The sequence below is a fragment of the Pleurodeles waltl genome, chromosome 6, assembly GCF_031143425.1.
Source record: "Pleurodeles waltl isolate 20211129_DDA chromosome 6, aPleWal1.hap1.20221129, whole genome shotgun sequence".
In the NCBI taxonomy this organism is placed as follows: Eukaryota; Metazoa; Chordata; class Amphibia; order Caudata; family Salamandridae; genus Pleurodeles; species Pleurodeles waltl.
This window is the reverse complement of record NC_090445.1, coordinates 282,697,010-282,711,987: the sequence shown is the minus strand read 5'-3', so window position 1 is coordinate 282,711,987 and position 14,978 is coordinate 282,697,010. Positions and strand designations below refer to the sequence as shown.

The window sequence follows — 14,978 nt, the reverse complement described above, 5'->3', positions numbered from 1 at the left end:
CCGCCAGCCACAGCTGGAAAAGCATCACAGAAGGAGAGTGGGCTTGTACTCTCTTTGTGCATTCCCAGAGCGAACCAGCAACTTGGCAAAAGCCCTTCAACAACTGGATTACTGCATGCATCAACACCTTGGTTCTCTCCAAACTTAACTCAGTGACATGAGCCCGACACAGGCCAGCTGGTACACAGAGGAACTGAGGCTGACCAAACCTCACTGTGAGCAGCTGGAGTGCAAATGGAGAACAAGTCAAGATACCACATATAAAGACATCTTCAAATCCATCCTAAGATACTGCCACCAGCAGATACAGAAGAGTAAGTGCTAAGCTCTTGCAGATCACATCAACACCGGCTCCTACAAGAGCAAGGGAATCTCCGCCATCATCAAACTTCACTCTGTCTCTTGCACCTCTGGCAACATCATCTCTTCGTAAGACGTTGGCAACAAGCTCTCAGAATTCTTCTGTAACAAAATGAGCTACATATATGGCAGCTCAGCCCTCAGCCAGAATCTGTCACCATCACAGCTCAGATACTCATCATGGTCAAGGAGCAAATCCTGACCTCGTAGCCCACTGTCACCACCATTGAAATTGCTGCTACCATGAAGACCATTCAGGATTCCCCATCTGCCTTCACCAAAGGACACCTGCCGACCAGCAAAGCACTAACACCCGTCCTCAAACCTATTTTGACTCAGCTACATGCCTGTGCATCTGGAAATATGCCACGCCCATGCTCAAGAAGTAATCCGCTAACCCAGTCACACTTTCCAACTACAGACCTATCTCTCTCCTACCATACCCAGTAAAGGTCTTAGAGAAACTAATCAGCCAACACATCGAGGGCCACCTCAGTAATGACCAACTGTTCGCCGCCACAGAATCTGGATTCAGGCCCAACCACAGCACATAAACAACACTCATTGCCGCTTTAGCGAATATCAACATGATCCTTGAAAGAAAAGACACAGCAGCCCTTATTCCTCTGGACACCTCTGCAGAATTTGCCAAGGTCTCCCACTTCATCCCGGTCAGGTGTCGGCAGGAAATTGGCATTTAAGGACCCGCCGATAGAATACAAGCCTGGCACCTTACTCCTTGGAGGCCCACAAACTCATCTGCAGAGTGCCTCAGGGTTCATCGTTAAGCTCTACCCTCTTCAACCCATACATGAACCCTACCCTCTTCAACACATACATGATCCTTCTAGCCAGCGTCATCCTCACACACAACATTAACATCCTCTCCTATGTTGGTGACACGCAACTCATAATTTCCTTCTCGGACAAGACCCTCAACACAAGAAACAAGTGCACTGCCTGCATGACCGAAGTCGCTAACTACTGAAAGCTTATTGTCTTCAAACTCAACACCAACAAGACAGAAGTAGTGATCTTCTGCAAGAACGCCTCACAATGGGACTTCAACTAGTGACCAGCCAAACTCAAACCCTCACCCAGCACCCATGCCGTTACCCCTTTGAATCACAAACAGGAAATTAGACATGACTGCGCAAGCCAATGCTGTCACTTCATCCTGTTTTCACACCCTAAAGATGCTGAGAAAGATCTTCAATTGGCTCCCAAACAAAAGTAGAAAAAACATCCTTCATGCCCTAGTTACCAACAAGTTGGACTACGAGAACATCCTCTACACCATGATCACCTATCAACTCACCGTAGGACTATAGATCATCCAGAACTCAGCAGCCAAACTCATCATCAATCGCCACCTCACACAGAACTCATCCCACTACTCTGGGAGCTCCAAAGGCTTCTGATAAAAACATTATTAACAAATGTGCTCATTTGCAACTCTTCACACGCACACAAATAAGGCTCTTCACTACTTAGATCCCACCTTCCAGAACAGTCACAGTTCTTTCCACCAGACACCCCTGCTCCACAGGACTCCCACTCACACACATCCTACTGATACACAGAACCACATCAGGAGGGAAGGCATTCTCTTGCAATGCTCCTAAAGCATGGAACCATCTATCACACCAAAGCCGCCTCCTCTCTTCTTGAATTCTGCAAGAAGCTGAAGACCTGACATTTCAATTGGCCAACCTACAATCATCAGGTAGGGTGACCGCCTGGCATGAGACAAAGTCTGGACAGGATTGTAAACAAAAAATTCAGGACAAAAGGTAAATTTTACGGACACATCCAAAGAGAGGCCACACTGTCAGTGCATTTATTTACTATTTTCTACATAGCACTATTTATTCCCTATGGTCTTTTGTGATTGCTTCTAGTATGCTACATTCAAGCGGCACATTATATCCTTGTTCATTAGTAAATTAATGACCTTGAACACAGTCCCATGGCCATCACCCCTACCCAATCTTTATTGAAGGGAACGCATTAGCAACATTTTGATTATGTTTCTAAACATTTTAAAACCCATGACAAACAGCTGGGAAACATAAAGGTAAGTGACTTCTTCTGCTAGGTTTGACATGTTGCACAAAACATCTGGCTCACCTCAACCTACAGTCAACATTAAACCTAAAATAATGAGGCAGAGCAGGTGGTGTGGGCAACAGACACATCGTTAATGTCAGGATGTGAGGTATCCACAGCTTGTTTGTAGTCTCACAGCTCTAGACTGTGCATCTGGGACTCTACATTTATTTCAGAACTTGGAGCCCAGACAACCAATCAAAGACAATTATAGAGTATGATGAACTTGAGATCAGATGGGAGATCCAGGAGGAAATTGAGACCAGATGGGAGAGCCACATCAACTGATTCAAAGGGTTATTGGTAAGAAGTGGATGAATAAGGAAGAGAAGAACAAGGTGGGACAGTTCCTAAAATCAGACAAGCTATGTCCACCTTGTGTATCGGAAAATATTGCATACATGGTGAGTTGTCTTAGGAGAGAAACAGAAGACGCACTGTCAAGTGGTTGAACAAGCAGCACTTACCAGCCCGGGAATACCTTTATGGTGCAATGGTCCACTTGTCGTGATTGTGAAGGGTGAGCAGGGGCCAAACCCCTTACAAGGTTGTGTTGAGCAGTTTCCCGCTCTGTCCCTGTCCTAAAATGGTTTTGCAGTCGAGCCTAGGCCGATGCAGTGATCTGATTCATCCCTAAGTGCCAAAGTACATGTAGAATCTTTTGGATGTAAATTACTCAAACAAAATGTAGAACATGATGATGATTTTAAAAATGTAAGAAGTGTTTCTTTAATATATGTGGTATAGACCCCAAATTAAACTGGGAATCAGTTACCCTTTGACACCTGGTGATTAATATCTACCATTATCCCACTGATTTTGTGGATGGAAATCTGGACAATCTGAGTGGCTTGCTGGCTGTCTTGCTGTCCCCTGCATGAGATGGTGTTTACCCATAAAGACTTTAAGAAGGCTTACTGCACTACTAATTGTTTCCTACTGACCATTCTAGAGAACCCACTCAGGGTTATTTAGCACATTTTTATCTTGCCTTACTTGATTCATAAACTCACTAACACGCAGAAATCCTATGCTCCTGCACTACCTTCGCTGGCCTGCACACTCTTACGGGACTACTACGCTCAGAGCAACTCCGTCAATGGCATGTGTCTGGCCTCTCAAAACTGGGTGATTTGTTTGTTGACTGCGAGCTATTAGATTACCAAACCCTTATGGCAGACTACATCTTCACTGGGGCAACCCCTTATTTACGCACACCTTAAACAATCATTAAATGCCCTATTTCATGTCTGCCACCTAGCACCAACCCCACATGAGGTTTGCTAAACACTCTACGCTGTAGGGACTAGTGGCACACTGATAAGATGGGTGCACAGAGCTTTCCTGCACTAAGAAGATTACTCCATTGCTTCTCTCCATAGTACATGGGAGAGTGACGTGGTCAAACCTCTGCACGATGCGGACTGGACTAAAAAAACATTGGACTATTACCAAAGTATCCCACCGCTGCCATTTTAAGTATATTCAGTTTAATATTCTGAATTAAGCCTACCTTACACCTGCCCGAATTAACAAAATATACATGGGAGCCGCAGCTGCATGTCCTCTCTATATGCAATTAGATGCTGATTTGCTTCATATGCTTTGGTATTGTCCCACACTCCTTTCATACTGGCAGAGAGTTCTCGAGGTGCTGTTGACCACAATGGACCGTGTACTAACAAATTCCCCAGAAGTGGTCCTATTGGGCGTATTCCCTGTTCCTGAGTTCACAAAACCCTCCTCCAAGCTCCTTGACCTGGCTTGTCTTCTAGAAAAACGTAACATCACACTGTACTGGAAGGATTCACTTCCTCTGACTATTGTAAGTTGGACCAAGGTCTTGCTCTCTTGGTTTCGATGTGAGCGCTCCCTGTTACACTGTTACACTGAGCATCCCTGGCATCTATCCTGATATGCAACCTCTATTGGTATGCGACAATAAAACCTTATAAAAAACATATGATGGTTTTTAAATTTAGTACATTAGATCATAACATTGCATTGACATTTATATGAAGTGAAAGTTTCTAAACATCATTTTTCAAACCATCATTAACTCTCCCTCTAGACACCACCACAAGTGAACAAATTGATCCAATTGTCTGGTGTCCCACACATCATGGCCAATATATTTGTTATGGATGGTGGAACAATACAGGCTAATAAAATATACAAGTGAGTTTTTGTAAACAGTCTATCTTAAACTGAATTACTTGAAAGTGCTCTAAAATGTCACTTTTAAGTAAATTAGACTCATGAAGGAAATTGATTTGACTTACATCACACAATTTAATCATGCAGGAAATCCGGAATTTGAACCCAGGCTGTCTTATCACACATAATGCACTTAAACCACTGAGTGAGGTAATTTATTTTTCTAAATCCCCCTTAAGCCCAGAAGACAGTGTTTTTGTACAATTCTGTAGGCATCATGTAAAAGAATTACAGGTCACAGGTTAGTCTGACACAATATCTAAAAAAGAAAAATGTACATAATGAAGGGAAGGCAGGACACCATATGATAATGCCACATTACATAGCTATTCAATGCAGTAGTCGGAGTGCATTAAAAAATGTATGTGTACTGCTGTGGGACAGGGTCAGTGAGTGCAGAGGTGGAATTAAAGGTGAGGCTAAAAAGACCAAATATTCTGTAACCATTTTGTTGATCTTTCACCATCAAGTAACTACATATAAAATAACAAGCACATTAAATGAAAAGCAAAGAGTTAATCTAATCATTGTGAAATACACTATTTTATGTTATAAAACCTCTGTCGGTTAATGCAATCACTACAGTTGTGTATATGTGCAATCAGAGACTCATAAATCAACAATGAATAGATTGTTTGTTGCAGCAGAAATATTGATTTGTGGATTTTTTTGTGCTAAGAGGTCCCTTAAAGCACTGTGAATATGTAAGTCTTTATCAGGGCCACCGGAATTTTGTGGCATAATCTGCAGATTTTAACAAAAAAAAGTTTCTAGCTCAAACTGTTCAACAGTTACTAAAATCGCAGCAACAAGTGTTGCCGCACAGTCGAATGTCCTTTGCAAGCTTGATTTCTCGCCTTTCTATGGCTTATTGCTATATTTTGGTGTCACACTGAGGTGCAGCCTATGTCCAGACAGTGGTAACAAGTATAAAAATAACAAAATAATGGGGTAACACTATCAGACAATGTACTGCACTGCGCCACATAATTTGGCCTTCTCCTGCTGCATAAGTCCAGTGGCCCTGGTCATTTTTTCACATGTGCATTACACACAGTATAATATAGGCTGCCTCAAAATGCGCACATAAATTTAGGTAAGTTAAAAAGTGCTTCTAGTTTTCAATAATATGCATATTATACCTAGTGTATACATGTTTCAAAACTGTCCATTGAAAGCTTGCACTCCACAGCTCTGCTTGGAACACCCTTGGAATACCTCTCAAAAAGAAAATATCTTTGCCATCGGGAAGCTTCAAGTGACAGCATCAATGAATGCCTTGGCTGGCTTCCAAGCAGCCTTTACATTTGCAGATGTACCAGTTGCTCACATTTGCATTTCTTTGGGGAATTAGGCACCCAGGTGTCTGCTCCTCCCTTGGGATCACAGCACAGCAGACTCACTCCCTTCCACTCCAGCTGGGGCAGCTGAAAAGCTACAATTACAAACAAATGCCATCCGTTAAGCCATCTATCTTGGACAGTGGACATTAGTGCTAAATTACGAACTGTCCTTAAATTATGGACGGGTGGTCACCCTATCATTAGTGCTAGGGGCAAACCTGCTCCGTGTACTTTACAAAAAACACATAACATAACAAAGGTTTATGTGGAATTTAACACTGGGTACTCAAAGTATGTGTGGGCTGGGAGTTAAGGTATACATGTGGTATAAAACCTAATCTAACTTTAGAGTGTAGTGCCTTGTATTGTTCCAAGCTGCACATGTAATCACTTCCGGATTTCCGTAAGACAGTCTTGAGTCCATATACCATACCGTTCTCTGACAGTACTTCATGTTTTAAGTGCTTTCAATACATTCATTGTGTTCTCTAAAGTGTCAGCTGCTCCTTGGATGTAGGTCTGCTTCATATAAAATTCCTATAATAAAAGCAATAAAAATATTGAAACATGTGAGTAACGGACAGCCCAGAATGTAATGATGCATGTAGATAGGTTGCAATGGACAAAACAATTACTAAACACAATCTGAATTCACTGAAAGCAATAATTATGTATGTATGTATGTATATGGTAGTTTTATAGTGCAAACCTAGCCAAAAGGCAGCAAAGTGCTGTACAGGGTCGCAGACAAGCATAAAGTCAATGAGTGATAAGCGAGGTAGCTGGTCTGTAGAGAATTAATGTATTGTGATGTAGTGTTCTTTAAAGAGGTGAGTCTTCAACTGTTTCCTAAATTAAAGCAGCATTGGTCATTCCTTAAGAAGAATGAAATTTGGCTCCAGATCCAGGATGCATTGTTTTGTTCTTTTTTTTTTTTTCTTTTTTTTTTCTTTTCACTTTACACTTTGCAGTTTGGCTGTGTCTATCCTGAGATCCAACAGATATAGTGAGCTTGTCTGCAAGATAAGCAAGGTGCTGGCCATGATGGCTTTGTAAATGATGCAGCTAGTCTTGAAGCTGGGGCAAGCTGGCAGTGGGAGCCAATAGAGGTCTGTCAGGATATGGGTGATGCAGCCATATTTCTTCAGGCTGAGATGTGGGATTTGATATGTGGGATGCCCTTAAAGGGTGTTAGTGTGGAGTCTGGGAGGGCATGGAGCAGGGTATTACCACCATCTAAATGCAAGAGTACAAGGTCTTGAGGATCGATTCCCGAGGTCACTTTCTGGAAGAAACAGTTACACTTCCTTTAGAAGAGAGGGCTGCTACCAGGCAGTAATTTTTCTTGGCAGTGTATTTCCTGAGGATGACAGTGGTGTCACTGGGGAGCAATGATTCTGAACTCCATTATGCTTAAATAAATGGTAAACTAAAAGTGCCAAGTAAGTAAAACAGGTAAAGCACATTCTAATGCTGTTCCACTGTTTCTCTTCATGTAACAAATAAACATATCTAAACACAGCCAAAGTGAAACCTGGAAAATTGGCGACAACTATCAGTAACTCTGCAGAAAAACAAATGTTAAACCAAAGGCTGTGCTACTGTCCACCCAGTATTTGCAGGATAATACTCTCTTTGTTGTAGGTACCAGGAAATGTTTCATTATATAGTTTCAGAAAACAGATGATCTTATTGAATATTTGTAAGCAAAGGAAACATAGTTGGTGATAGCAAAGGAACCCTTTTGTGTAGAATAAAGGATGTTCGCTGTGTGTCTGGAAGTATTGGGTTAGCTAGTCCCTATAAGATTAATAATTTCCTGTGCAAAGTTAACCATGTAATATTTTCGTTATGTTGATGGTAATTGTGAAAAGAAATAATATGACATTTTTATATATTCCTTTCTTTTTTCCCCAAGATCATTTGCTGCAAAAAATAGGTAAATATTTTATGTTTAATATATTTTTTTCATTTGCTTTGTATGTTTTGCAGAGCACAGCTGTTGCTTCTTTGTGAATATCTCCATCTAGATCATTGCTGAAATGAACACAGGCATCACTTCATACACAAATAATGTTAGTATTAAGTTCACAGAAACCAAGTGAAGAAGTTCCTAAAGTTTGTGTCCACCAGCACATTGAAGTCTGGCTCCTTGAACATCAACAACCACTCTTCTCCAGCCCAGTAGTTCCACTGTTACCACACCACCACATCACACACAATGCATCCTGAGACAGAAAGAACTCTGAACACAAGGACTAAAACACTTCTTCCCTCCTCATGAGGAAAAATGAAATAGTACTAAACTAGAGAAATGTAGATAAGGAAAAATAAAACTTGCAACTCCAAGTTTAAACAAAGAAACAAGAACAAAGAAAATAATAGTTCTACAATTCTAACATCATACATCAAAGAATAAATACCTTGAATACATAATCCGGTTAAAGCATTACATAATCCTTGAGGTCTCCTTTGGAACTGTGGGTTTATTGAGTCAGCTATGGATTTTGGAACTGCTTGACCAATTTGAGGATCACTTGTATCTCTAGAATATTGTTACAATGTGTGTGATAATAGAATCTCAGTACCCACAGTTAGCTAAGTATGACATTCTCCACACCATCACTTATAACAACCACATTTTGCTTAACTTTGATTTGCTTTGGTCACGTGTAGCTTGACCTACCTTTAGGTGTCTAAGCAGGCCTTTCAAAACCACCACAGACTTGACCACACTCCACTTCCTTTCTCCCTATTGTTGAAACACTGTTAGGAGCCTGACCACATTTTTTTTTTTGCAATACATCCTGGAGAGGCAACCTCCGTTACAGTACAGTTTGAGTATATGCACATACCAAATAAATTCATGCTCTATGCCAGACCATTAACCTGAGGAGAATAGCCTGAAGAGAATACAAAGCAGTGAGAAAACGTATGATAGCAAGGTCATCCAAAAACTCTTTCAGTTGTACATGTTATTTAATTTCATACAAATCGAACCCCATTAACCAAAGTAAGTTTTTAGTATACCCTCACACACAGTCATATTTCAAAAACTCCAGAACAATTGCCAAGGGCCATGCACATTTCAAGGGAACTTCGTCTCTATTTATCCATGTCTTTGTTCTTTGTAAACCTACTCCCTGCCTATTCTTGTGACCCTGATATGTTATAACAGTGCTGTAAAGCACATAGCTGCCCAGACAATAGGGCTTTCCAGCGCTCTTCCCCAGACAACAATCCCACAAGACCAACTGCATGAAGGCAAAAGCAAAGATCCCCTAAAACCATCAGGAAGAGAAAAGCCAGGCCTTCAAGGCTTTTCTGAAAGACAAGTGCTTCTGGATATCCCTTATAGTAAGAGGGAGCTAATTCCACAGACAGGAAGCTTTTACATGGAACAAACAACCACCACGTCATGCTCTATCAAACCGGGGAACAGCTCCCAGCATAAGATTAGCAGACCGCAAAGGTAGAGACGGTTGATATAGGGTCAACTTACTCACCAGCATAGGGGCACCCTGAGAGGATGAGATTTTATGAGTGGTACTCACTGCTTTGAACTTTACCTGCTCTCAACTGGAAGCCAATGCAATTTATGAAGCAAGCCAGAATCTGAGCGAAACTTTGAGAGAGAAAACAGCAGCCTGTCTGCAGTATTTTGGACAGGCTGGAGTCTGAAGATTATTCCTTTACTAAAGACTAGGTATAGGATGTTGCAATAGTCTAGGTGCAAAAACATTGCTACCTGCACAATAGTCTGACGGACGCCAGGGTCAAACAAGCCAAGAATAGATTTAAGCCTCCGAACATAACCAAAAGAAGTACCAGCTACTGCTTTTGCCTGTGCTTCAAAAGTTAAATATCAGTCTACCCATACACCAGGGTTGTTTACTATGGTCTTTGGTGGAGGCCCCAAAAAAGGGGCCACCTGTAGCTATTCCAAAGAAGGGGATCAGTTCCTAATCCAGTGATTTCTGTTTTGTTGGCGTTTAGACGTAAACAGTTGGTTTCCATTCAGTCCTCCACCGCCAGTATACCTCTCCGAACCAAGGGCAGTTCAGACTTATAATTATCAAAGACGAAAGCACAAGCTGAGTGTCATCTGCATAAGACAGCAGTGTGAGACCCAATGCTTTCACCATCTATGCCAAAGGTTGACTATAGATGTTAAAGTTGGGATTAATGCAGAACCCTGAGGCATACCATGACGCAGAATGTGAGTTTGAGATCTATATGGGGGAACACTGACCTGAAAGAAATGCTCGGCAAAAAATTAAGCGAGCCAGGCCAGAGCAGACCCATCTATGCTGATCTCGCTTAGGCGCTGGAGAAGGATTTTCTGTGACACTGTGTCAAATGCAGCACTTAGATCGAGTAATATCAGGGTGGCAGGCCTACCCTCATCTAGCGTACAATGTAGATGCTCTGTGGCAGCAAGGAGGGCCGACTCTGTGCTGTGCCCTAGCCTAAAGCCATTTTCTGAGCTGTCTAAGCCCTGGTTTACTTCAAAAAACGTAGTTAAAATAGAATTCAAGTATTTCTCCGTTGCTTTCACCAAAAAAGGCAGTAGGGAGATAGGGAGAAAGGTTTCCAAGTTGGAGGCATCCAAAGATGGCTTCTTCAGGAGAGGAATGACTTTGGCATGCTTCCAAGAACTTGGAACTGAAGCTGAGGTCAAAGAAGATTAATCAATTTAAGACAGAAAGGTAACAGCGAGTTTTACTTGGTTACATAAAAAGAGTGACTTGGGCAAACACATAGGAGATAACAAAGTGAGCTGAGGCGAGACAGTGACAGTGGAGTCCTCAATGCTGTAATCAATGATATTGAAGTCAAAATTTGCATAGATGTCATCTATCTTGCCAATAAAGTGTTTGGCTAACTTCTCCCACTGATCATTAGAGGCTTCTATATGATCCGGTGAAAGTCTCGATTTAGTAAGGCTACCTAGAGGAGCAAACATTTATTTTGTAGGATTGCAGCTATTTTTTATTTTATCTGCAAAGTAATCTGCCTGCGCTTTCCTAATGAGTTTATGATCTGCATTAATAGCAGTTCTATATTGTGATTTCTCCTCCAAGCACGTTCCACAGCTTTACAGTCTTTCTTAGCTGCTTTCAAAGTTTCATTAAACCAAGACGCTGCCAGCGGTTTCTTGCTCTGGGCCTTTCTCATAGGAATAAAAAAGTTCAGAGCCGATGTCAGTTGGGTTTGTTTCCTACTTTTTGTTGACTCTGCTGTGGAGGCCACCTGATATCTAGTACACAAAGGCCCTCATTACAACCCTGGTGGTCAGTGTTAAAGCGGCGGTAACACTGCCAACAGACCGGCAGTAAAAAAAAAAATGAGATCACGACCACGGTGGAAACCGCCAACATAGACAGCCACTTTAACACTCCGACCGCCACAGCGGTAGCAACAAGCACCGGGCGGTCACCCCCAACAGACAGGCGGAAGACAATGTACCGCCCACACTATTATGAGAGGCCAATCCACCAGCTTTTCCGGGGCGGTACCAACGGCATCAAAAGCACAGCAGAAACAGTACATCGAAGGGGAACCACTCACCTTTCCACACTCCACGAAGAACCCGGACGCCATGGAGCCCGAATTGCAGATCCTCCCCAGGTTGGTGTATCTTCTCATACACCATGAAGTAGAAAGAAGGCAACGGCGACAATGGTAAGTACTGCACCTAGCACACAGGGGAAGAGGGAAAAGAAAGTGACACACACGTGGCACACAACACCCCCACCCCGACCCTCACCCACAACAACATACACACAAACACATCCAACAACAATACTGATACACGCCGTCACCCCCTGGAAGAACGCAAGAACAAAAGGAAATGAGTCTAACCAGTGTTATATTGGAACATTCAGATATAGCAGTAGAATTTAAATAAACAGTATATACAAATTTCACATTATATACACAAGGCCGTACACTGTCCCTTGTAACTGTCCGTGGACCAGTGGTCCAAAAAAGCATGGGCGAAGCCCACACATGACACCTGCCTCAAAACGGAGAGAACACTGCAGGGGCATCAGGTTGAAAAAAACACAGGCACCTCAGGGCAACACAGGCATCTCAGACGGAAGATGGTACGACGCCACTGCCCCTCGAGGGGCCTCCATGTCCACTGCTTGGTCCTGGGGAGTGCAAAGCCACAGTCTCTCAAGTGGGTGGTTTGCCCTTTGCTTGCTCCTGGGAAGTGCAAAGCCACAGTCTCTCAAGTGGGTGGTTTGCCCACTGCTTGCACCTGGGGAGTGCAAAGCCACAGTCTCTCAAGTGGGTGGTTTGCCCACTGCTTGGTCCTGGGGAGTGCAAAGCCACAGTCTCTCAAGTGGGTGGTTTGCCCACTGCTTGCTCCCGGGGAGTACAAAGCCACAGTCTCTCAAGTGGGTGGTTTGCCCACTGCTCACTCCTGGGGAGTGCAAAGCCACAGTCTCTCAAGTCGGTGACATGTTCCACTGGTTCTGGAGGGGGCATTGTGTCCAGAGTGCTTGATCCTGCCAAGGATAGGGGGAGTGGATGCATCTATCCACTGGTTCTGGAGGGGGCTTTGCACCCTGTGATGCTGCACCTGGGGTGTGGCAGTTACCCTCCTGTCACCTAGGTGTCTGAACCACGAGATGTACATGGAACAGGTAGCATGATACTCCATGGAGGCAGAGCCACACTCCATCCTGCGGCGACTTAGGCTGCCAACTGCTGCTAGTGCCAGTGCTGGTGCCTCAAGTGGCGTGTCCAGGACGCCACCTGCAGCCTCGGACGGCTGCCCACTCGTGATGCTGCTGATGTCCGATATAGTGGTACCGGCTGGGCACCTGGCGGTGGCTCCGGCGGAGATGCTGCCGGTGCTGACCGTGGTGCAGGTGTTTGTTGTGGTGGAGGGAGACACCATACCATCTCCGGCAGCCTCGGATGGCTGATCCTTGGGGAGGATGCTGCAGACCGACGTTGTGACCGCGGCGGTGCATGTGGCGGTGCAGGTGATGGTCGTTGCGGCAGTGGTGACTGTGGTACAGGTCGCTGGCATTCCTGAGGAAATGGTGGTCACCAGCCCCTCACCAGGAAGCATCGTGCCCTGAGGTGACTTGCCCTTTGTCTTGTGTCCCTTCCCCACCTTGGCAGTCGCTGCTGGCACCTTGGCACTGTTCTCTCTGTGTTTTGCTGCGGCCTTGCTGGGTGGGTGGTGCGACTTTACCTTGCTGGAAGCCGGACCCTTTTTTACCTTGGCAGGTGGCGGAATCGAGTGGTCCTTCACATCTGTAGATGGCACACTGGCAGCTCTGATGGGTGCCCCCTTCGATCCACCCGGACTTGCACGGATCACAGCAGACACAGATGTGGTGGCTGAGGTGCTGGGCCGGGATCTAGACACCCTGGCCCTAGGGGAAGGATGGGGGGTGTAGGGAAAAAGTTAAAGTTAGGTAGGAAAAGTTTTTTAGACACACTGGGATGGGAAGATGGAGGGGGTGTGGGAGTGCAGGAAGAGGTAGTGGTTGTAGGAGGTGTACGTCTGCTGAGTTTGGGTGAAGGTGCATGGGCTGGAGGCTGTTGAGTGGGTGTGTGCCTGCGTTTGTGTACTTTGGGAGGAGGGCTCACAGACACACTGGGAGAGGACCCAGGGAATGTGTGAATGGTAGTGGGGGTTGTGATTGCACGTGAGCGGTGTGTTGTGATTGGCGTGCTGGTGATAGAGGCAGTGGCTGATGATGTAGTGCATGCAGGTGTGAGTGGAGACGAGACTGGGAGGGAGATGGAGGACGTGGAGGAGGGGGACACAGTGGAGGAAGTGGATGTTGGTATGTGTGCATGGGTATGGTGCTTGTGTGAGTGCATGTGTGGTGCTTATGTTTTCCAGAGCCACTTTTGTCTGTTGATGTGTGTGCGTGCTGGTCTTAAGGTGTGCTTGGGATAGGCTGAGGTAGAGGGGGATGGGGTCGGGGTAGTGGAAGTTGGAGGGGGGAGGCTGGACACAGGGACAATGGCTGCCATCAGTGCTGAGGCCAGAGCCTGAAATGCTCTCTGTTGGGCCGCCACGCCAGAATGAATGCCCCCCAGGTATGCATTTGTTTGCTGCAAATGCCTCTCGACACCCTGGATGGCATTCAGAATGGATGACTGCCCAACAGTGAGGGATCTCAGGAGGTCAATATCCTCCTCACTGAGGGCAACAGGGCTGACTGGGGCAGGGCTTGAGGTGCTTAGGGCGAAGGAAATGCCCACCCTACTGGGTGAGCGAGCACGGGAAACACGCTGAGGGGCTGCTGGGAGGGCGGTGCTGGTAGGGGGGGTTGCACCTGTACCTGTAGTTGGGGTGGGCACAGAGGTGTCCACCACCTCCAGGGAGCATCGATCATAGGAGGAGTCGCTGTCGCTGGGATTCCCTCCTGTCCCCGTCGTGGAGCTCCCCTCGCCCTCCATCCCACTGGTGCTTTCACCATCCGTGGATTAATGGGCCATGTGGGATATAGCTCCCTCCGTCGCCGGTGCCTCTGCTCCTCCCCCAGATGATGCTAATGCACACAAGGACAGGGTGACAGAACAAGAAAGGGGGAAAGACAGAGGACACACATGGTCAATGCCAGCAACACCACTACCGTTGGTGGACACAACACACACTGAGCTGCCCTATGCACTAGGCCTTGGCCAATCACTCACTATGGTAGTCACCAGCCCATGGGGTACAATGCCTAACGCCAGCACCTGCACAGCTGACACCCACAGGACCCTGTACACTAGTAGCTGCCCAATTGTACCATTGGGGTAGGGGTGCTTCTGAGCCTGCAAACAAGGGACATACCCTGGTATGACCGCCCTGGCCTAGGGGCACCCACACCCAGATTCTTCCTAAACTGTGCAGAGTCAGCTTTATGACACTGTACTTACCCCCTTGTGGCTGCTGAGATGCCCTCAAGCGCCCATCCAACTCTG

The 14,978-nt window shown here is 45.2% G+C and overlaps 1 protein-coding gene across 2 annotated transcripts in view; it reads left to right on the top strand.

Moving 5' to 3' along the window:
- Positions 1-14,978, top strand: part of LOC138299634 (butyrophilin subfamily 1 member A1-like) — a 225,531-nt gene that overhangs the window by 110,106 nt on the left and 100,447 nt on the right. For both annotated transcript variants that reach the window (XM_069238080.1, XM_069238081.1), the window contains exon 6: positions 7,948-7,968. In XM_069238080.1, the coding sequence (XP_069094181.1) occupies positions 7,948-7,968 (21 nt within the window). The remainder of the gene's footprint in view (positions 1-7,947; positions 7,969-14,978) is intronic.